Below are 22952 nucleotides of genomic sequence, written 5' to 3' on the forward strand. Positions count from 1 at the left end.
ATATCAGTTTTGACACGATTTGACCTCCTGACAGTATTAATGATACCTTAGCTTTAAAAACAACCGGCACACATCGAAGTCCACAGTGTACAACTGTATCACTGAAACCAGGGAAGGGAGCTTTCAGGGCTGTTACCCAAACTGACCTAATGTGCTGAGATGTACCAGAAGCTGGGGCTCACACGGTGCTGCGGTGCAAAGGATGATCCTAACAGACATTTTGGGTGCATCCGCTTTTGTTTATACCTCCACACAAGGGCATTATTTCCACTGGGAATGAGAGGGACGTGTCCCTTTCACTTCTTAGAGTCTACTCACTACCCGGTCACCATAATTCAGATGAGAGGAGTTGATAAAAATTTCGACATGCTCATCAAGGTCACTTTCAGTTGTCAGAGCAATTAAGCTTTATGAGCAGAGGAGTGAATTGAGGACTTTCTTTTCCCAGGGGTTGTGTCTCTCAGGTTACATAGAGGCAGCTGTCCTGTCCTTTGATTGGTGGAGGTTGTACCTGAAAAGAACAGGTGCTATTCAGTCCTGAAAAAATAGCTCAGACCCCAAAGTAAATATAACAACAACACTAAGAAGAAGAATTATTATTAATAATATTATTAACAGATAGAACAATGATAATTATTATTGTTATTATTATTATTATTATTAACTACCAACTTTATTTATATAAAGGTTTTTAAAACAAAGGTACCAATTACTTTATAAAAAAAACATGGACAATGATAAAAATGACAGAAAAAAATTTAAAAATTAGAAATAAAGATTTAAAGTTTAGACATTATAGAAAATAGGCCAAAGGAAATACACATGGAAATGAATAACATAAGTTATTATTGTTAAATTAAAAGAATCACTTTTTATATAAATAGGTTTTAAAGAGTAACTTGCACATAAAAGTGGTTTCAGTTCACAAACAAAACTGAGGAATAGCATTCTCATATTTTCTTTTTTATTATTTTGCCTTTCCCACTGTCACTTCATGTTTTTAAATGCCCTTTACATTGAGCTAATAGAGAGAGAAGATTTAACAGAAGGGAGAAGATAACCCAGGAAGACCTGGAAAAGAGGGAAAGACAGTACTGATGGAGAAAGCCAAAATGTACAGGAGGACGGGAGAGTAGTTTTGAGAAGCCGTGCAGTGCAGAGTGGCACTGTGCTTCCTGCAGTCTCAGTGGGAGTGTAGCTGTATGTCATATCCTGTCCACCAGCTGTCACTCAATCCAGGGGGTCTCTTCTCTGACACCACACTGACTGTCAGCTCATACCACTCCTCTATATGTGCGTGTGTATATATACTTCATATATCGGCATCCAGCTGCCTCAAGGGGTGAACGTCCTGTGTGTGTTTGTGTGTGTACATGTGGCAGATGCTCATTCCTAACGACAGTAGAAGGTCACTGTTATCAGTCTCATATTCTCTTCCTGTCTCTCCACCCGTCGTCGCTCGCTCTCTGTCTGAAGCTGGCTCTCTGATACTGTCTGATCTTATGAGACATCAGCACTGTTATTTTTATCACAGTGTTTTCCTTTTTTTAATGGTATATCCCATTTGTGACAAGTGCTTATGTATACAGATATACATATAGAGTGGAATCAATACTGCGAAAATATAAATAGCTTTTTATCTCAGGATCTGTGACTGCACTGCTCTTACTTACAGTCAAAGCTTCGACCAGACAGGCTCTGGGTCTAATTTGTCCCCATTTTCTTGCGTATAAATCAGTAAGCTTTCTTTTCATTAATTGTTTTCTTTAGTGTCTTTCATATGAGATCATGTGTGTTAAGAAGTCTGCATCTGCCCCACAGGCAGACAGCCCTAATCAATGAGAGAAGCCTAATTACTAAGAGCATCCTTCACCTCATAGAGTAGGGTTATTTCAGAAAGTGTTTGAAGCTTTACTTTAAACAATCATCTTGAGCAAATACAGGTTTCAGGAAGCAACATCTAATAAATACCATGTGTGTCAGCTGATTACACTGCTGCATTTATTAGACTGATAAGAGGTAGAGTCTCGGCGGATAAGCTAATACTACCGCTATTAAGCTAATCTGTTTGCATGCGAGCTGGTATTACACGGTTATCCAATACACCACGCTGGCTGTGTGTTCGATGTTGTTTCATGAGTTGCTAGTTGAAAGATGTTGCAGTAGACACATTGCACTTGATTATTGAAAAGGAAATATGGTAGAAATTGTAAATTATAATGTATGGAAGGGATCATTAATTGGGGCTTTCAATATCGGATCAAATATAAGTAACTTATGAAATCACAATTTCAATTGAAAAAAAGATTAAAGAGTAAAGAAATGCATCAGGTTGATAAGAAGCATTATTATTATCAGGCATAATAATGCATTGTAGCATTATTATGCCTGAGAACTGCTGAAGCTGGACTCGTTATGTTTTCACGTTGTCCATCTGTCTCATTCTTGAGAACACAAAAACTCAAGAACATCTTGAGAACTTTACTCAAATTTGCCCAAAATGCCCACTTGGACTCAACAATGAATTATTTGAATTTGGTGGTCAAAGGTCACTGTGATCTCACAAACCATGTTTTTCACCACAACTCAGTAAGTGATGGGTTAGCTATGATAACATTTCACACAAATGTCTAATTTGAATAAATAATGAAGTAATGACATTTTGATATTGAAAAATGTCAAAGGTTAACTTTATTGTGACCTCATAAAGTTCTGCAAAAACACTTTTTTGGCCCTTATTTAATGTCATAACTCAGGAACAGAAGGAGAGACATTTGCTCAGAATTGGTGACATAAACCTTGGATGTCCAACTTGAAACTGTGTTGATTGTTTAGATCGTCGGCGCTGCCGGGTTTAAGATGTTTGTGAAACATCTACATTGTAGAATTTGTAGCGTCTTTGCAGCAACATCCATTTTTAAAGCTTTGTCGACTGTCTGGCCACATATTAATCTGGAAAGATGTAAACTTTAACTGCAACTTCATTGGTTTGCAGAGGCAGTTATACTAATTCACTATGTATGTAGTCAGACAATTTTTGAATGTACAGTTGTGTCATGTGCATCTGCACTAATTAAATTCCTACAGTACAAGTAGTCAAGCTAGTTATGCAATCAAAAACTTGTTTCAAGTTATGTCGTCTGCGGTCTCAGTTGGTCACGTGACACTTGCAGGTCTTAATGATCCGACCAGTCTCCCCCTTGTAAGATTCATCACCAACTCCCCTCATCTTCATGTCAACAATAAGAATCAACCTCTGTTCAAGGACCATCTATATATACTTTTGTCAGTTATTTTATAGTCTCAGTGAAGTGTGCACAGATTCATGGACGAACACTTTGCTAAGGTAGAAAAGTGCTCTCTTAGTGCAGCCCATTTACCACAAGAGTGATTGCTACTCTAACCACATCCCAGGGTATTAAGTCAGGGACATTGGCAGATATTTTGAAAGGGTTCAAGCTTGTAAAACAGCCATGGCTCGGGCTCAGGTTGACTTCAGGCTGAACCCACAGTGGAGCTTCTTTATTGCATCATTGCAAAAGCAGTTTCATTAGCTGTGAATCAACGGCACTCTCACCTTGCTAAAAATAAATAAATAAAGGGTAAATATATTGTTACCAGCACTCCCTCTAATGCTCATATCATTTTACATGTGTGTTAGAGACTGTTACACCTGTGTGAACCAGTGTGAATGTAACAGTGGAAATCAGGCTGGAGGGCACAGAGGGATTATAACAGTCTGGAGAGGGGTGATACTGGCCACGTATTTGCGCATAAACTCTTATAGCGTGGGTGTGTGTGTGGGGGTGTGTAATAGGAGATAGGGGGATTCAAGGGTCTTTATGCAATAATCCTGGTCTCTATCTCCCCAAAAGAGGGGATACATGGAGTTGAAGGGTGCAAGAGGAGAAAGAGAAAGCAGATCAAGGGATACAAATGTTCTTCAAGAATCTGACCCCTGACCTTCATGTGTGTGTGTGCGTGCGTGCGTGCGTGAGTGCGTGAGTGCGTGCGTGCGTGACCAGGAGATGGGTTCATTCCCCCCAGCCAAACCCAGCCTTCCTTCCTCCCCCCACTGTCACCACCACTCAGGGCGTTACCATAACAACAGGGTTAGAGGCTAGCCCACAGGCTGAAAAAGAAAGGAGATGCTTTCTGACGTGAGTTCAGATCTAAGTGCTGCAGTCTGTTTAGACTGCATTCCTCTCTTTTGTTGGTTTCATTAGAATCTGTTCTTCTGTTTTTCTCACTTTGCATCCATGCTGGTAAATGTCTTTTTTTCCCCCTCCCTGCAGGGTTTTATTCTTGTCAGCAATTATCTTCCATTTCATTTCTCATTCATGCCTTCGCTCTTGGAGTTGTTTGTTTTTAGTCGCAGCTCTTTAAATTGCTCAAGGTACTTGGCTTTGTGCTCCTTTCACAAGAATTAGCAAACAAACTAGTTCAACCACAAACAACAACATGCTGATTTGTGCCAGAGTTAGCACTCTACCCCACTGTGCTGTGCATTGTAAATACCTGTGGCTGTATATTTTTGACTCAACAGTGAGTCAAACTGCAGGAGGTGGCTTTAGTGGATTTTACTTTGTTTGTTGAATCAAATAATGTTAATTAACTTTATTTCCGAACTGCATGCATGCACAGGCAAGAATACAGCAAGCATGCACACTGGACAAAGTAATAAACATAAAATTCAGCGTGGAACAGACATCAAAATCCAGAGCCACAGTAACACACACACAAGTTAAAAAAAAAGGCGTGTGCATGCATAATATATGTATAAATATGTGCATAAATTTGGAATTTCTCCCCATTATCATTCCTTTCATTTGTTTTCCTTTTAGGTGGACCCTTTTTTCCCTCTTACTGATGTTGAGTGATAGCAGTGTCAAATTTCCGTTGGTTAGTGTGTGGTGATGTCATTAGTTGAAACTTGTCTAATTGGCCCACTGTGAGGAAAAGAGGCTCAAGTGCATGTTGGTGTAAATGAGGTGATGTATCACACTGTGCTGTTATCTATAACTCATATTCACACATGCGCACAAGCTCAAATCCCCGTATCCTATTCCCTGACTCATCCCCATCCATTCAAAGTATAGCACACCCATCGTTATAAAAATATATTAACCATGCTCTTATATCTTGGTAAGCCTGTGTTACTTTCTGTGGAGCTCCGCACCGAAAAATAGAGTGTTATCCATTAATAGTGCCACCCATGTAGAACACACACATATGCACACACGCCTATATGGATGAACAAACCCCCACACACATCCTACATGTGTGCAAATGCACACACACACACACACACACGCACGAACACCAATCACTTTTCCTCTCCTCGCCCCCCTGGGGAAACAAAGTCCTGCATCAGCTGCTAAATTGCCTAAACTCTCTCATCTGCTAATGGGCTACCTGTCTTCCTGTGTCTCTGCCTCTCTGTCTACATTAATGAGTTTCTGTTGTCTGTCTGTCTGCCTCTGTGCCTTCCTGAATGTCTGATGTGTTGTCTTTATGTGTGCTGGTTGTTTTGTCTGACCTGTCTGCTTCTGTTCCTCTCCTGTCTGTCTGCCTCTTGGTTCATAAATCTGATGGTCTCTGTGTTTTGATCTGACGTTCTTTGTTACTCTGTATGTGTTCATAGATCCACTCTAAGGCTTCCTAAAGTACTAACACTGGTGGTAGCAGTTGCAGTAATTTGGGGGGCTTTTTAAAAATTTAGCTTATTTTTATTTTTTAAATATACAAACAACACAAATTGATTTCCACTGTCTTTGGAGGTTAACCCTGTTAAAATTTAACTATGAGATTTTTTTTTAAATGCTCAGGTCATTTTGGGTGCATTTCTAACTTTTGTCTATTATTTGGATGTTATAAATGATTGTAGCATTGGAAGGAATTGGTTTATATATAGTGTTGGAATAACCATTAATATTAGTAGCAGTAGTAGTACTGTAGCACAGAGTTAGTTGATGAAAGATGGAAGACTTTACTCCTCTTTGCACACCAACAGTCGAATGAACACAATGAAATGTTGCTATGACGACCAAGGACTCAGCGTAGTGGGGTAAGAGTTGTATTGAAATAGTCATTGCAGTTACAATGGTAATATCATACTGTTTTTGTTGATGTCTCCCATTGTATGTATTTGCCAAGAAGAGCCCGTTACAGATACAGGATTTTTTTTTTAACTCTAGTTACTATTGTTAGACAGGGCATTTGGACTTGGTGGAGGTCTGCACCCTTATAGTTTCCCTTTTGTCCTGCCCTTTTTTCACCAGTCAACACATTTCTCCTAAATAGAAATTTCCATTTTTTGTTCTCACCTTCTCTGTGCTCCTTCATGTCAATTTCATCCTTGTTGTCCCCACTCTCTCTCTGTCCTTAAGAGGAGAGCATGTGTGCTTTTACAGGTCACAAGGGGAATACATTTCCCAGTGAAACAAGGAATACAGGAATTTTTCTGCCATATTTACATGAGATAGATTTAGATTAATGGCTACTAGCTTGCGTGTGTGTTTCTGTTTACCTCATATGTTAGAATCTTAAAAAAAACAATTATGCTTTCTGTCTTTGTCAAATTACTTTTTCTCCACCGCTCCTTTATTGTCAGTCCATTTTCCGCCCCTCTTTCAATGTGTCTCCCCTGATGTCAGCCCATTCCATGAACCGTATCATAAATAGAGCCCCACTGACATTTCAATTTGCCCCATAACCCTTCATATATATACACACACACACATTTATACACACAAGGTTCATTGTTGAGCATCACTTCAGTGGCAGGCCTCTCCTGGGTTTCCAGGGAGACAAGGAAAAGCAATAACTGCACACTTGACCCCTCTGCTCTCTTATTGGCCTCTTCTCCCCTTCACATGTACACTCACACACCTAAATCTAATCTGGGAGAGTGAGCCTCCATGGCGATATTCCTCTAGCCTCCCCCAAGGATTGGAGAAGAGAAGGGGAGAGGAGCAAGGAGAGGAGGAAGTTAATAATTTCATCTCACAGTGACCTGGAGACGATAAGATCGATTGTTTGGCTCTTGTAGTCTCCTCGTATCACACACACTTGTGTGGGAATGTAGAAACACACCTCACACACACACACACAGTTTCCCATCCTCGCCCACACTCTCTGCTAGTGTCACACACATTCAGAAAAAGTTGAACAACTTGCTGAAACTTTATTATTGTGATGATGAAGAGAGGGAAGAGGAGGGATGATGGGCAGGGGGAGGAGAGTGTGCCTGAGAGAAAATAGGAGAAAAACACTGAGCCAGAGAGAGAGATTGAAGAAAAATATTAGGAGGAACGACAGGCCAGCCTTAGCGACAAGGCTGTTTACTGTTTATTTTGGTCTCCAGTCTCATTTCTCCTCATATTGGCAGAGTTGAGATGAGTTCGCTGTTTATTCCTGTGTGGCTTTCTTGTGTTTTGAGGTTATTTGGGAAACAGTTTGTGTTCGTGTATGTCCCCTGTTTGCCTCTAAGATCATCTATCTGAACTCAATCTTTCCACAATCGTCGGTTGCTATGGTGTTGTCACGTTACATCAAAGTCCCAGTGTGGGATTTTTCTATTTTTCCTGAGTTAGATCAGATACTTGAACACTATCTTCTGACATTTTCTTTTATTGTGCATAGTTTTCTCTCATAGTTTGATTGTGCATTCAGCCAATTCAGGTGTCAATTATCATCGAAAGCCTCTTTCCCGCTGGACAAAAACCCCCACTAACCCCCAGTAACAACTGGCGTTGGTCCATTTGGGTGCCCTAAGTGTAATTACTTTGTGGTGTGTGGAAAAAGAGTGACAGAGGGGAAGAGGATGAGGAACGTGGACTATTGCATGCAGTGTTTTAGAAAGTGATTGATAACTTACTTGGAATGCTGCCTTTTAACTTTTTGACCCACCTGCCCGAACCATTGTCCCCAAGAACTGAATGGAGTGGAAGAGAGATAGACATAACACTCTGTGGTCCAGCAGTGCTTGCTTTCCATGACTGTTATTAGATTTCGGCCCAAATGCTGTTTTATCATGGAGCAATCGCCATAATAACACAGGGAAGTCAGATTTTGGTCAGTGATGCAGGGAGGTAGAGGGAGCTGCATGGCACGAACAGGAAGACAGATGTTATCTGCTTTTTGTTAATGAACCTGACACATAGTTAATTTTATTATTTTAAGAAGTTATGCATGTCATATTGACTATAATGGTCTAATGGTGCCTATGTGGTTGTGCTTTCAGTAACTTCTGTGACTCTTTGTCATCTCAGCCACAAATTCTGTCCATCTCTGTCCAAGCGGTGCTCAACACACTCAAAATTAGTCAGCACGATGTTTGAAAAAGAGACTGAATAACAGGTATCAAAAAGGAGTAATTACGATAATGTTTTCACTGGCCTCCATGCTGTTTTATACTATTTAATAACCCTGTTTGTAGAAAAATAACTTTTCTATGCTAGGGAAAAGGGGGTTAACAACTCTTTTTAGCAATTTTCCCAAGTTTTAAAAACCTGAATGAAAGTGTTTTTTGGTGGAAATTTGGTAAGAGAAGCACATATGCTCATTATCTCATACTGCAGCAGTGGAGTATTTGTATTTAAATAACCATGAAAATGTTTATTTTTTCTTTATTTTGCTGCTTTACAGCCCAGATTTCACCCAAGGGCTGTTTTTGTGCAAACAGAAATATGAAGCTTTAAAATCCGGATCTCATCATCCAGTTGTGTGTGTGTGTGTGTGTATATATATTTGGCTTGATTGTAAGCCTTCCTGGGTGACCACACTCGAAAACTAAAGCTAGGTCTCTGCTGTACATGAGAACAATAAGAGCGTACTCATGATGATTTCTCCCTCTTAGTAATCAGGTCAGGGTCGATTGGATTGTTTCTTTCTGTGTGTGTGTGTGTGTGTGTGTGTGTGTGTGTGTGTGTGTGTGTGTGTGTGTGTGTGCTTGAGTGAGTGTGTGCATGCTTGTGGAAGGCAGTGCACACTGTTGCTTCCCTGCAGTGTCGCCTTCTGTAACACAGGTGTGTGCTTTGTGCATGTCTGTGTGTATTCGTGTAAACAACGCTCTGCGGTTGCTAGTAAGCACACACCCACGTTACAGTGTTATACTACTATGTGCATTTTTTTTCATACCCTGAACTGTAATATTTTTTCATCTTCTGTTTGTGTTGTAAATTGTTAATTATGCGGATATAAATATATTTATGTACTCAAGTCCCTCTTGAAAATTAGATCAAAATCTCTATGGGATGTACCTGAATAAAGAAAAGTAATTAATGGTCCATTTCCATGTGAATACACTGCACAAGCTACATGCGAGATGTCCCTCGTGTAAACCCACTCTCACTCATGTCTTGTTGTCCTCTCCTGTTTGTTCCACGCAGTTCTCCAAGGAGAAGTACCTGCTGGAGTCTCCTCCTGAGAAACTTCGTAAGGAGCTGGAGGAGGAGCTGAAACTGAGTGCCGCTGACATCAGGAGCCATGGCTGGTACCATGGACACATACCCAGAGAGGTAAACAAACGCACACTGTGAGGTACACTATGGACTCTGTATACATGCACTGAAGAGTACATTGAGGTATTTATGACTCTGGAAGTCCTGAATGGATGTTTGGGAACAGATGGGTACGCAGATCCCACATTCAAGGCAGTAAACCTTTGAGGTAACGCACCGCCTGTGCACAATATGTCCCAGCACACACACTGGTACACACAAGCTTGAACAGCATACATACAGGCAGTGATTAGGAGTCAAGTATGTATACTATGTATGTATATATGAGTTGAATGACACAAAATTAATTAGCAACTTTTCTTTTGAGGAAATATGCATTCATTAATTCATTAATTCTTTGATTCTCATATGTGAAGATTTGCTACTATTCTTTGTATCATATCATTATAAATATCTTTGAATTTTGGTCAAAACAAAACAAATAAATAGTTCACCATGAACTTCAGTTCTTTCCCCACATGCACTGTTCACCTGCCGTTTAAACATGATTTGTCAATACTACTCGGACTACAAATGGAAACCAGAACACAATCATGTCCCATCACCTACAGATCCTGCCTACATATGCAGATATTTTAGTGCCATTTGGGAAAAAAAGACACTAAAGATGATTTTGTTTGCATACAAAATCTTTGCAGTGATCAACAAAAAACAAATTGCAGTATGCAAAACGTGGGTCAAAAATGAAAGACACAAAACATTTACCAACAAACTTCTTTTAACAAATACGTTTTTTAAAAAAAAAAAAAAAAAAAAAACATTAAAATTGCTTGTTTAGGACTCAAAACTCAAATTGAGTTGAACTTGAATTGAGACTTCCCTGTCTTGACTTGAAACTTGAGACTCGACTGTGACTTGGACCCACATCTGGTCTAATGTGCTTCAGCTGATACATTTAACTTTCATACATAAAAATAACCAAAACATAATTTATTTAGTACCTTTTAGAACTTTAAGTTAACTAGAAGATATGAAGAAACAGCTTCAAATTAAATTTCAGCAGTGAAATAAACCATGAATAAATTAATAAATTTTGAAAATGATGTATTGCTGCTGTGGTTTGTATTTCCCCACATCTCACAATACATTTGAAAAAGCAAGAATTAAATGTGATAAAGTACAAACACAATAGTGTTTCTGTGTGGGCTGATGTGGTTGTCAACCAGCAGTGTTAGTTGAGCGATTACTTGGCCAAAGTCTCTGGCTTTGAAAGCACAGTTTAAGCGCTTTACACACAGAATGACACTGATTACTGAATCCCATCATCTGTCACAGCTCAGTCGAAATTGCTTTAGCGTTCAGAAGGAGGGGAAACTCTGCCAAACAGACAGCTGTGTGTGTTACTGATGTACGCAATTGAGTTTCACAGCTGGTGACTGAGACACACAACAACAGACCTGCAACCACCCACACACTTACACACACACGCGCTGCATGCACATGTGGAGGGGACTCATTCATAGATGCTGTCTCTTGATCAACCTCTGTTCTCTGTCTCATACACACACACACACACACACACACACACACACATAAACACAGATTCAAATCAGCCATCTGTGAGTCTTTCCTCTTTTAATTTACATAAAATATTCATTTATTCATGGTTGTGCCTCAGTGGAAACTCGGGGAAACCCTGAGCCCCCCCGGTTACCAAAACAATACTTAGTGACTACGCCTCACATGCGCCCTGTGTGTGACAAAGACTGTACATCGCATCCTCCCTTCCTGCTTTTCTTCCCTCTGGTCTTCCCCTTCTAAAGTGAAAACTTCCAGCATGTGCACAAGTCATGAGTAAATGAACAAACACGCCTTTCCATTTTGGTTATTTTTTTTAGCAATATCTTATTTGGGGTATTTAAATTAAAACAGATATTATATATAAATAAAATGGCCTTGGCAGCAAATATGGTATCACATGAAATGAAAAGGCAAACCAAAAAAACATACAAAAACATATTTAGAACAGAGGTGAAAAACAGATGTTACAGTAGTTACAATGTACAGAAAAACTGAAGATTACACAGGCTACAACACTTTATAATCTTATTTCTGATTGCCCCAACCCCAAGACCATCTTTGTTTTATTTATTTATTTATTTTTTTTTTTTTTCCCCCAAAAGTCTATGAAGCGCCTCCATACATTTTCAAAAACTGCCAGCTTTCCTTTTGTAATATATGTTAGTTTTTCCAAAGCAACATATGTTGATAAACCCTTAATATATTGCTTTTTACTTGGTTTGTTTACATCTTTGCATCCTATAGCTATTGCCCTCTTACCTTGTTAGAGACGTAAGTCTATTTGTGCACGGGAACTGTTCTTGGTAACAAAAATCACCTGGATAAATACCCAAAATGCACAGCTTTAGCCAACAAGGGATTTTCAGTTTAGTTATCTGGCTAACCGTGTCAAGATCCTACGTCCAAAAACTTTTGACACATTCCCACAAGCAGCGAAAGTGTTTGCTTTTAGCATTATTACATTTGAAGCACGTGCCCAGTGTATTGGGATTAAAGTTGAGTAGTTTTGATGATGTTATATAAGATTTTAAAATCCAATTGTATTGAAGTAACTTAAACTGTTGATCATATTATTTTAATTTTTTGCAAACTGTGAGTGTAAAACATGATTCTCAAATACAGCGGGGGATCAGACAGAGGAAGCCATAAAAACTGTCCACGGCAGAATGATGTTTAGTAGTGGGAGAAATAAGAGGATGCTGCACTTTCAGCCTTTGATCTGTGTATATACTGCCTCCTGCTGGTCTGAGGGGCATTGTTTACCTTGTGCTGCGTTGCATATTTCATGCCTTGTTTCCAGTGTTGAGAGAATTTAAACAACTCCAGCCTTCATCCTAAGTCTCTTTGCAGGTAGTTTTAATCTGAATGTTGCTCAGCGTGAAACATGTTTCTCGTTTCCTACTGGATCAATATTTGCTATCTCTCCTCAAAGACACCAGAGAGACATCTGCACCATTTGGGATCAGCAAAATGTACAGCCTGAAGCTGCTACATTGACCATGAATGGGAGATTGCTTTCTCTAGATTGCTTGCTTTGTCAATAAATTCAAAATAACTCTCATCTTTATAGTAGTGCTGAACTCGATAAAACGCATCCTCAGAAAATCATTGTCGCTGGCGTTTTATCCATCATTGCCAATTCAAACAGCAGAGGTAGTATTGTGGTGAGAGAGATGGTTGTGTTTGTTCAGAAACGCAAACTGTCCTTAGGCATTGTTATAAATAATAACTGTTCTCTAAATTCAATTATTCAACAAAATGCCAGAAAAAAAAATATTCACATGCATGCTGGAGCTCGGTGAGCCAAGTTTGCTTCCAGCTCTTTAAGATTGGAGCCTTTTGTCTCATTTTAACAACTTGAACACATATGCATTTTTTTGTCTTTCTAGGTGTCAGAGACACTGGTTGTACGTAATGGAGATTTCCTGGTGCGTGACTCTCTGACCAGTGTGGGTGACTACGTGCTGACCTGTCGATGGGATAATGAGGTGCTGCACTTCAAGATCAGCAAAGTCCTCGTCAAATCTAATGAGACCAAGGTATGTAGAAAGCCTTGTTTATATTCACATGACACACCATGAAGCAGGCCTCCACAGACGGTGCTCAAGCTATGAGCACACAGAAAAGTGATTGTGTTAATCAAGTTGTTAGTTGCAGCGTTCTCCGAAATGCCAGGGGGTGCACAAATAAGTGATTCTGTGAAGAAGCAAGAAGTCAACTAGTGTTACTGGCAATAAAGCAAATCTGCAACCCCTTAGTTAACTGTAAACTCATATTTTCTATCAGATATTCAAGAACATACCTTAATACAATTGCTGTAAGGAAAGGAAACACATATTTTGAGCAAATAGTGTATTATAATGAAAATGAAGGCTGATAGGTTGAATATTCAATAAACGGTTTGATTCAGCTGGTAAAAGGTTTACTCAAATGTAGATTTATAAGGTCTCCTGTTTTTGATGCATTTAAAAATGAATTTCTATCATCCTTCTTATGGATGATAACTATTAATCGACATTGATTAATCATTTGTTAAGAATTTAATCAAACGTGAAATTTAATTGATCAATCGATAGGCTATGCAGTGCTGTCAAAGTATATGCAATATGTTGCATTGAGCTTTGATTAAAGAAAAAAAAGGCATTTTGTATTTTCTGAAATAAGTTTTTATGTTTTTTTAGAAAAATAACAAACGATTATTCGTTAACTTTGCCAATTATTGATTAAGGAAGGTGCTTATGATTTGCATTCCTAGTCCTTCTAAAATGCATTTTGGCCTTTCGTTCACAAACAAAATACATTTTAGGTCATATTATTTTAGGTCATAACATCAGAGTGTGTGCCCTTATCTCCTTGGTGAGGTGTCAACATTTTGTACAATGGCGGATGTGGTTGGAATTTGTTCTAACCTTTGCTAAGATGACTTTTTAGAAGTTTACACATAAATGTACAGCTACTCTTCCACCATATTGAGGAGCAGAGGCGTCAGAACGTGCTACTGAGGCTACTGTTCCAGGTAGCCTTCCTATAATACCTCTTCTTCTTTGCATTGCTTTCGGGTTACAGCTAGCCTACATCCCTGCCTGCAGGTTTGGTATGCTCTTGACAGCACTTCAACTGTGTTTTAGTGTTGTCATTTGGTCAAAGTTATTTTTTTATTAACTGCTTGTGGTTGTGGGAATAGTTTTAAGAAAGAATAATGGAACAACCCAATTTACAACAATTTTTATCTTTTATTTAATCTTTATTTATACAGGTAATCTAATTGAGACACAGGGTCTCAATCTCATACTAATACTCGTGTCAGTGTGGACTTGATCTAAACCTAGCTTTGAAGCTTTTACTGTCTGTCTGTTTCAGCACTCATTACTTCTTAACAACTTGTTTTTATACGCTGGTATGCGATGCCTTTTACCTTGTTGCATTTTCTTTATATTCTGTCGGCATAAAAGACAGCTGGGATGAATTTACTGTTGTTGTTGTCTATTTTCTCAACTTCATTTAATGCAGAGAGATCAAACAATCAAACCTTCATCAGTCAGAAAGTCACTCAGTCTATTTCACAGTGGAAGCAGGGAGAGCACAGGTGTGACTAATAACGTTAACGATGGCTCTGCTCCGTTGCGGTGTCTCAGCCGGTGCTCCGCATACAAAACACCACAGCTCTGGCTTTAGGACAGCCATTATTGGTGTTATTGGTCACACCTGTGTTTGACCTGTCAGAATGTTCACTGGGTTTACAGAGCGTCTTTACTGGTCTCTATAGACACAACGAGTACATTTTCATGCACAAAATATTGCAGTTTTTGCCCTTATTCTGAAAAAAAAAAACCCCAATATTCCTACTAAACTGCTCACGTGTCTAATAAAATGAATATTCCACTAACACCAGTTTACATGCAGCTGTGTATACTCAAACTAACATGCTCTAACAAGCCGTTTTATCAAGTCGAAATATGGCAAAGTTGAACAGTTTGAGCCACTCGTCATTTTGCATTTTTGCATCAAAATAGGATTTTTTTTCACAGTTTTCCTACCAGTGGCAAACCTGTTGGACTCTCTCATTCCTTTCTTCACCTTGTTGATATGGTCAGCGTTGTGATATTATCCAAAAACCTGCTGATACATGTCTTTCATAAAGTTTAAAAGTAGGCGTGTCTGCCCTTTTGACCAGAAACTTTTGCATGCATCTGTACGTCACAGCTTTGCAAACTGTTGTCAAGTTGGTTTGTGTCCAATGTATCCATGACAACGCACCAAGCCGACTGTAAACAGACAGCAGGCAGTGTGTTGCAAACTGCAGTAAAAACCCCAGTCGAGACTCATATTCCCAACTGTATACATGTCCAAATAATGCTCCTAAAACCTGAATGATACCAGCATATCCCAAATGTCTTAATCGGAAAATGCTAAATCCAGAAAACAGCCTAATTCTTAATATTTAAATGTATTATGCCCTTTGCATGACCCAGATTGAATTCAGAATATTGTCATATTCAGAATAATAGGAGAATAATTGTTTGTATGTAACTGTAGCCAGTGTTGCTCATAGCCTCCTCTTCTCAGCTCACTTCAGAGCAGCATCATACCTGAGCGTTGTACAATTTTAGCGTAATTATTTACACCTGGCAAGTCAAGATCCATCCTCCATTTGAAGATTCTCTCTTGTTGCCCCTTATGATGGAAATGGTTACACGAGCAGGCTAATTTGACGCAGGTGTGCCTGGTTGACCAGCTGTGAGTCTCTGTCTGCCTCCAAGCATCAATTTTTGTTTCATTTTATCACACACAAAGCAGTTATCAGATGATTTTGCGCTGGTTTTAAGTACTAAAGAAATAATAGTATTGAAGAGAAGCAGCAGAATTTTATGCTCCCCACCTAAAGAAGTCTGTGGTTACAAAACATTGAGAGTTGGGGGAAATAAGAGTAGAAAACTGATTTCCAGGATTTATTCTTCTTTATAACTGGAAAGGGGTCTTTTCACAGTGTAGTTGAAATTCCTTTGGGAGAAAAACGCTAACATAAAGATGACTGGTTATACATATGTAGGACACAGTCTACCACTTCCAGCTCAGATCTGTGGAGGGAATTCACCTAGAAAAATACTTTAAGGTTCTTTATAACTTCCAAAATCAAAAAAATCTCCAAGTAACCTGAGCACGGTCGGTGCTGGAGAATGTGTGGTAATATGTCTGCTGGCCATTTTTCTAATTTTCGCTTACGGGGTAGACATTGTTTCAGAGATTTCAGAAACTTTTTCCCTTACACGTCCAACTGAAAATGTGAAAAATATGTGAAAAAGTTGAATTTAATGTGATTGTTTTATTTTATACATTTAATTTATCCTGAGAACTTTCCCATAATGACCCTGTCTGCCGTCCCTGTTTTTGTTAAAGAAAAATTAATTAATTAATGAATTAAAAAATGAAAATAAGAAACAGAGAGGGCGGGCTCCACTTTCTGAGTGTTTCTGAGTGATTTTTGTACAAGAAACGAACACAGAAGCTTCAGTTTTCCTCCCTTCAACATTTTTATGGTGCAAAATAATTTCAGCAATTAATGCAAAGTATGCAATTAAAAAAACAAAGCAAAGATGTAATATTAACTTCTAATGTCTCTTCATCTTCAGGTTAAGTATATGTTGGAGTCCGACAGCTTTGACTCGGTCCAGGAGCTTGTGCGGTTTTATGTGGGCCAGCGCAAACCGGTCTCCCAGTCCAGCGGTGTCCATATCTACTGTCCAGTCAGCAGGACTCTCCCTCTGCGCTACCTGGAGGCCACCTTCGCTCTGGCCACCAGCAAGCAAGGCTCCGCCTACTCACCGTCCAGCCAGAGGGGAGCGTACATCAAGAGGCGGAGCGTCACCATGACCGACGGGCTGACGACTGAGAAGATGATACCTCACAGGTGAGCCGGGAGAAAGAGTGTTTGTGCCGATAGTAATACTCTTACAGTTCTTTTTTGCAGTCTTCATCATATTTAATTCTTGCTTTATGTTATATACATGATCAGTGACTCAGACAGTCCCAGTCCAGTTAAGACACCAGTGGCACCACCAGAACCAGAGCCGGAACCTGTGCCCAACTGCAGGTTGTGTGTGTGTTTGTGTGTGTGTGATACCAGTGTTGTGTTTGAGCACTAAACTAGTGACCTTTGCTCCCACATTCCTGCAGTCCCCTCACTTCACACACACCAACACCACCCCCCCAGTAATGAGCATTAAGTGAAGTTACTTCTGCACCGGATCCGTCAAGTTTCAAACAGAACAAGGCTGTTTGAAACTTGAATCTCCAAAGAAGGAGCAGACAAATATGATGTGTACAGTGGAAATACTTCTCAGCCTCACAGGGAGTACGGTAGAGAGTTGAGAGAGCGTTTAAAGCATGGTGCGAAAGCAATACAAAAGACACACTGGGCTTTAAAAAGCAAAGATTTGTGGAAAAAATATATTTAGGCATGGATGTTGAAAACATTTCCAAGTGTTAAAGGAACAGTGTGCAAGATTTAGTGGCATCCAGCAGGATTTCTGATTACAACCACTTGAAACTGGAGGTTTTTCCGGGAAGCTGAATTACCCACAGAGGTCTCCTGCTCTTCAAAATAAATTGACCCGGTCATTAAAAACAAAAAACACTGAATAAAGCAGTTTCATGTTACAAATCAGTGTTTCTCCAATGCTGCTCGGCACTTTGGAGATGAGCCACTTTCCCAGCACCTGCTCATATTTGGTCACCTTTTTCTCTGAGAACTTAAGATCCAGACATGTATGAGGTTTTTACCAAGACCTGAATAATTTGTTGAGTCCTCTTCCTCTACAAATAAATTTGTAGCAGTGATTTCAACATGTAAAAACACTAAAAAAATCACATTTAAAAACCTTTTTTTTAATGTTTCTGATGCAGGCTCGTTGCAAATTCCATATATTCCATTTCTTCTTGATATGTCCTTAGATCCTACACACTGGACCTTTAATGCACTACAATTGTGATTATGCACCTTTAACATTAGTTAAATATTTATTTTTTGCATCAACTTTTTCTCAGAAACCACTTTGTACTCCATTCTCTGCTCCTGCTTTAAAGTCCTAAACATGTTTCTTCAATTCATAAATAACACAGCAATATGAGTGTATCATGACGTAGAAGAAATGTCTTCAAGGTTGCACCAACTAAACTTTTTCCCTCGTCTCTCACCCTAAAACGATTAGCATTTGCATCTGTAATGACACCATTCCTGTCATCTGAAACTGCTGAATGTGACACCCTAAACTGCACCGCTTTGTGAGGTTCCACTCAGTGCTCTGACAGCTTTTAAATCCATACCCAAAGATTTTTAACATCCCAAAAATGCTGTGTTTGCAGCCCGTCGACAATCCACCACCATAAAGACGCAATGCGGAACTGTGCGATGAGCATGGACCAGATTCAGGAGTATCGCTGCCCCTTGTCACCTGTTGGGGAAGCTCCACTGTCTCCTGCTTATAGTGCTAGTAAGTGCCAGAGACACACTGACACATAATAAAAAATAAAAGTTGTTTCCCTCATATTAACAAGCACTGTCCCTGTGAGTGATTGTAAGACTCGTCTCTCTTCCTTCAGTCACCAGGCAGAGAGCCCACTCAGGTGGGCGGGTCCTGGCTGTCGTCCCACCCTCCCCCGTGATGCGTCGTTCCAGCGACCCTCAGCTCAGCCCATCAGCCGGTAACAACCCTCCTGAGCATCCTGCGCACACCTCCCACTCTGCACACTCCACGCCCGCCCATCATCCCAACTACCAATCACATTCCTCGGAAACAGCAGGGAGCTACTGTGACCTCAGACCTTGCCCCGCCGGGCCCCCTAAACCACCGACTAAGGGCTACGTGGAGCGGTTGCGAGTGGAAGAAGGGAGGGGAGACGGAGCGAGGGAGGAAGGAGAGGGGGTGTTCAGCACCCCACAGGTGGAGACAGCGTCCTCCTTCAGACCATCCAGGTACGAGACACAGACAGAGACACAGGCTTCCAAATTTGCTCTTGATCAATCAGTCAATGAATCAATGAATTAGTCAATGAATAAATCAATCAATCAGACTTTATGGTGTAGCACTTTTCATACAAACAAAACTGGAACACAAAGTGCTTTATACAATTAAAACAGTAGATAAGAGGTAAATAAAATGATAAAAAGTACAAAGTAGAATGATGAATAAATATGTTAAAAATAATAAAATGATATCCCATCTAGTAAAACGGTAAAACAGACTAAAATGTATGAATAAATGGTCAATAAATAAATAGGTAAAATTCAATTAAAAGCCAGACTAAAAAGGTAGGTATAGAGTTTGCTTTTGCTTTTCCTGGTGTTACCAAAGGATACTTAACCTCTCCATTAACATGATTTGAAATATTTCATTTCATTAATGCCTTACATAGGAAAATGTCTTTCAAATACAGAAAGAAATTCAAGAGCCAATTTAGGAGTGTATTTTACTCAATGAGGAATACGTAGGACATTCAGACTGTCAGAAATGCAGACAGTGTAACCACTTCCAAATGCACAATGGGGTCCAACTTTGATCTGCATCAACAATGGTTTAAAGATCATTTTGCCAGATTGTCCTGTGGTGTGGAGCATGTTTTTTTAATATCCCCTGACAATCCGATATCCGGTTGTGAGGTGGAACCCCGAGAAATCGTTGGTGGTCGCACAGGTTTCAGAGGGTTTTAAAGCAAAATCACATGGGATTCAATTGATGTACAGCCCATGTTCACACCGTCTTCATGACTTTATCTATATTTCTGTCTTTTTTGTTTGTGAATTTTCCTCAGAAACTAGTGCAAAAACGATCAGCTGGTTCTTCCTGCCCATCTTGCAACATGTTTCTAAAGTCACGTTTGATCACAAGAGATTTGCGAGATTCTTGGTTTTTTTAAGAGTTGGGACTCTGGTTGTTTGTGAGTGAAATCTGTTGGTATGTGGTGTGCTGTCTTGGCCAAATCATTGTTCTTTACAACAAAAGTGTTACATTTATCGTTACATGTTGTTACGTTTGGGGTCTCTCGCATCTTTAACATCTGTTAAGATCTGAAAAAGTCTCGGCCACCCTTAAGAAATTGTTGTCATCGCCACACAAAGAGAAGGCACTAAAAATGTGTCCAAACATTTGGCCTTCCTTACTTTCTGGCTGGCTTTTCTGCTGAGTCGGATCGATTGGATCAGTGAAAATGGAAAGGAAATTCACTGAATAGTTGATGAAGACGACTGCTAAAGGGAACAGACACAGTTAGAGCTCATCACTACAGCAGAATTAATTTAAGTTGATGTGTTCAAATGTCAGAACACCTGCTGACTTTTTGTCATATAGGGCAAAAATAGTGGAGTTATGGGCAGTTTTGAGCAGGCAGGGCTATGAGTGAGGTGAGCAGAGACTGAAAATAGAGTTGAGTAAACAGCTGATAATCCTGTGGGAAATTGCCTGAGGGCAGACTTTGTGCTGTGGTCAGAGACACAGCAGATACTGTATTTTATTTGGCTTACGGTGCCAAGGGAGGACAGATGAGGCTTGTAAAAGGAAAATGGTCAGGTACACTGAGTCGGCAGCAGCTTTGGACATGGAAGGGTCTGCTGCGAAATTTTGGTGCAGGGGGATTATTGTCGGTCTTAACACTACTGGGGAAATTGGCATTTAAGCAGTAAAGACCGGTTGTGATTTGGGCACCAGCGTAAGCCAGAGACTGACTGGCTTTTTCAAGAGAAAGCAGCATGATTAGGACACAATAGGCCTCATCCACCAACAGTGTGCACACACAAATCTGTACTTAGACCATGTGTATGAACATTGTACTCATTTTATCAGTATTTTCCCACCTGAGTTTTTTTTTATTTTATTTTTTTATTTTTTGTACACTGCAAAAAAATTAGAACAGACCATGCATGCATACAAATGACGAAGGCCTTGCTGTCTTAGAAAATATTAATACACACCTTTTAGCTTAATGCATAACATATTAAAACTGCATTCACTAAAAATGGCTTTAATTAACAACAATATATAAAACAGTTGGCCAAATGTTTTAAACAACAATGAAACTGACATCATCCTCATCAGTTATTGTCATAATTTAATATTTGTCTACAATATAATCTACAACATGATAAAGACATAAAAATAATTAGCAAGAAGAAAATGAAAATAGTTCTAAAATTTTTGTTACACTAAAAACGCACAGATTTACCCACAACAAGACTGAAATAAAACATTTGCGATAGTGATGATGGGATCTGCAATGACGGCCATAATAAAGCCTATAGCATTCACAGTGTAAAACAACAGGTAAGATTTGGGCTGGCTTTACAACACCTCTGCTTTCTCTACAATACACCTTTAGTCAAACGTATTTCCTTAATAAAATGGGGGTGTGGCAGTATGCTAATAGAAAATAGCGGGCCCCTGCCTGTCAATTCATAATGATTCTGATTCACCAACATGAGCATGGTGGTAGGAACAAAATTGACCAGTCCAAGTCATGAATATGTTCTTATTTTGTGTGCAAAATAAGGATACCTCTACACACATATTTAATATAATTTGGTCTCTTTAACTACATAATCAGCTTTATTAAAGTCATAAGCTGTGTATCTTCTTTGAGCCAAACAACTGGACCACTGGATGGACCTACCAGGTCTACAAAACATTTTGTTGTAACCTATTTATCTTCACTACACACTTTTCTAGCTGTCCTTGCTAGTACTCATGTCTCTGTCCTGTTTCAGTATTTTAATACAGTGTAATCGCTCCTGTGCAGGTATGAGTCTTGCCTTATGCCCGCTGAGAATAAGCCTCTGGAGATGTCGGTGCTGAAGAGAGTCAAAGAGCTGCTGGCTGAGGTGGATGCGAGGACAGCAGCTAAACACATCACCATGACAGACTGCACGGTACGCAAACACACACACACAAATGTAATGCAGCTGACATGGAAGCACACGCGCATTTAAAAGCAGATCTTCTCGCATGCTGATACTCAACTTACGGCTAACAGGCCAAATTATGTGCATAAAAAGTCAACAAAATAGAGCTTGAATATCAAAAAAGTGCCAGTGGAGGATCCCTTGCACCCCTGATTGAGGTCTTAGCTAAGCCCCTAATGTCTTAATATCCTGGAGAAGTCCTCAAATCTGAGAAACATCCTAAAATCATAGAATTGTCTGATGTTCATAGACATGTCCTAAAATCTGAGAAACATCCTATAATCTTAGAAATGTTCTGTAATCCTAGGAATTTCCTAAAATCCTAGAAATGTCCTTAAATATTTTAAACTCTTCTATAGGTGGCTCGAATATTAGGAGTGACCCCAGACATGCAAAGGATGATGGGAGTGTCCTCAGGGTTGGAATTACTGACACTACCACATGGACACCAGCTAAGACTTGACCTATTGGAGAGGTACAAACACCCCCCCACCCACCCACCCCACTGTCTTCCTTGAAACATCACTCACTAACCCCCTTCATTAATGCAGCTATCGATTATCTGTTCTCTTCTGTTCTTTTCCTCCATCTCTTCTCTTCTCCACCCTCCTCTGTTCTTATCTTGTAACACACCACAGTCTGCCACAATGTGAATATCCAGAGTTCTTTTCAAATATAGGCTTTGACTCAACATCCTCTGCTTCCCTATCAGCAGCAGTGATTAACTTTTATTGATGCGTTTTATTGAATAGCACGTTCTCATTTTCTCAGGTTCTACACCATGTCTATCATGATGGCGGTGGACCTGCTAGGCTGCACGGGAAGCACAGAGGAGAGGGCGGCGCTGCTCCACAAGACCATCCAATTGGCAGCAGAGTTAAAAAGCAACCTGGGCAATATGTTTGGCTTTGCTGCTGTGATGAGAGCCCTGGAGCTGCCACAGGTAAGAAAGATACAGT

General features: G+C 39.7%; 1 protein-coding gene across 7 annotated transcripts in view; it reads left to right on the top strand.

Moving 5' to 3' along the window:
- sh2d3ca (SH2 domain containing 3Ca) overlaps positions 1-22952 on the top strand; it is a 78199-nt gene that overhangs the window by 50476 nt on the left and 4771 nt on the right. For 6 of the 7 annotated variants that reach the window (XM_088070604.1, XM_088070601.1, XM_088070606.1 and 3 more), the window contains 9 exons: positions 9393-9521; positions 12935-13084; positions 16676-16953; positions 17059-17136; positions 18408-18535; positions 18645-19017; positions 21831-21960; positions 22353-22468; positions 22765-22936. In XM_088070604.1, the coding sequence (XP_087926730.1) occupies positions 9393-9521; positions 12935-13084; positions 16676-16953; positions 17059-17136; positions 18408-18535; positions 18645-19017; positions 21831-21960; positions 22353-22468; positions 22765-22936 (1554 nt within the window). The remainder of the gene's footprint in view (positions 1-9392; positions 9522-12934; positions 13085-16675; positions 16954-17058; positions 17137-18407; positions 18536-18644; positions 19018-21830; positions 21961-22352; positions 22469-22764; positions 22937-22952) is intronic. The other variant, XM_088070607.1, reaches the window with a different exon arrangement.

This window comes from Plectropomus leopardus, chromosome 20 (assembly GCF_026936395.1).
Source record: "Plectropomus leopardus strain MGB_pleo_1.0 chromosome 20, ASM2693639v1, whole genome shotgun sequence".
NCBI classification, from domain to species: domain Eukaryota; kingdom Metazoa; phylum Chordata; class Actinopteri; order Perciformes; family Serranidae; genus Plectropomus; species Plectropomus leopardus.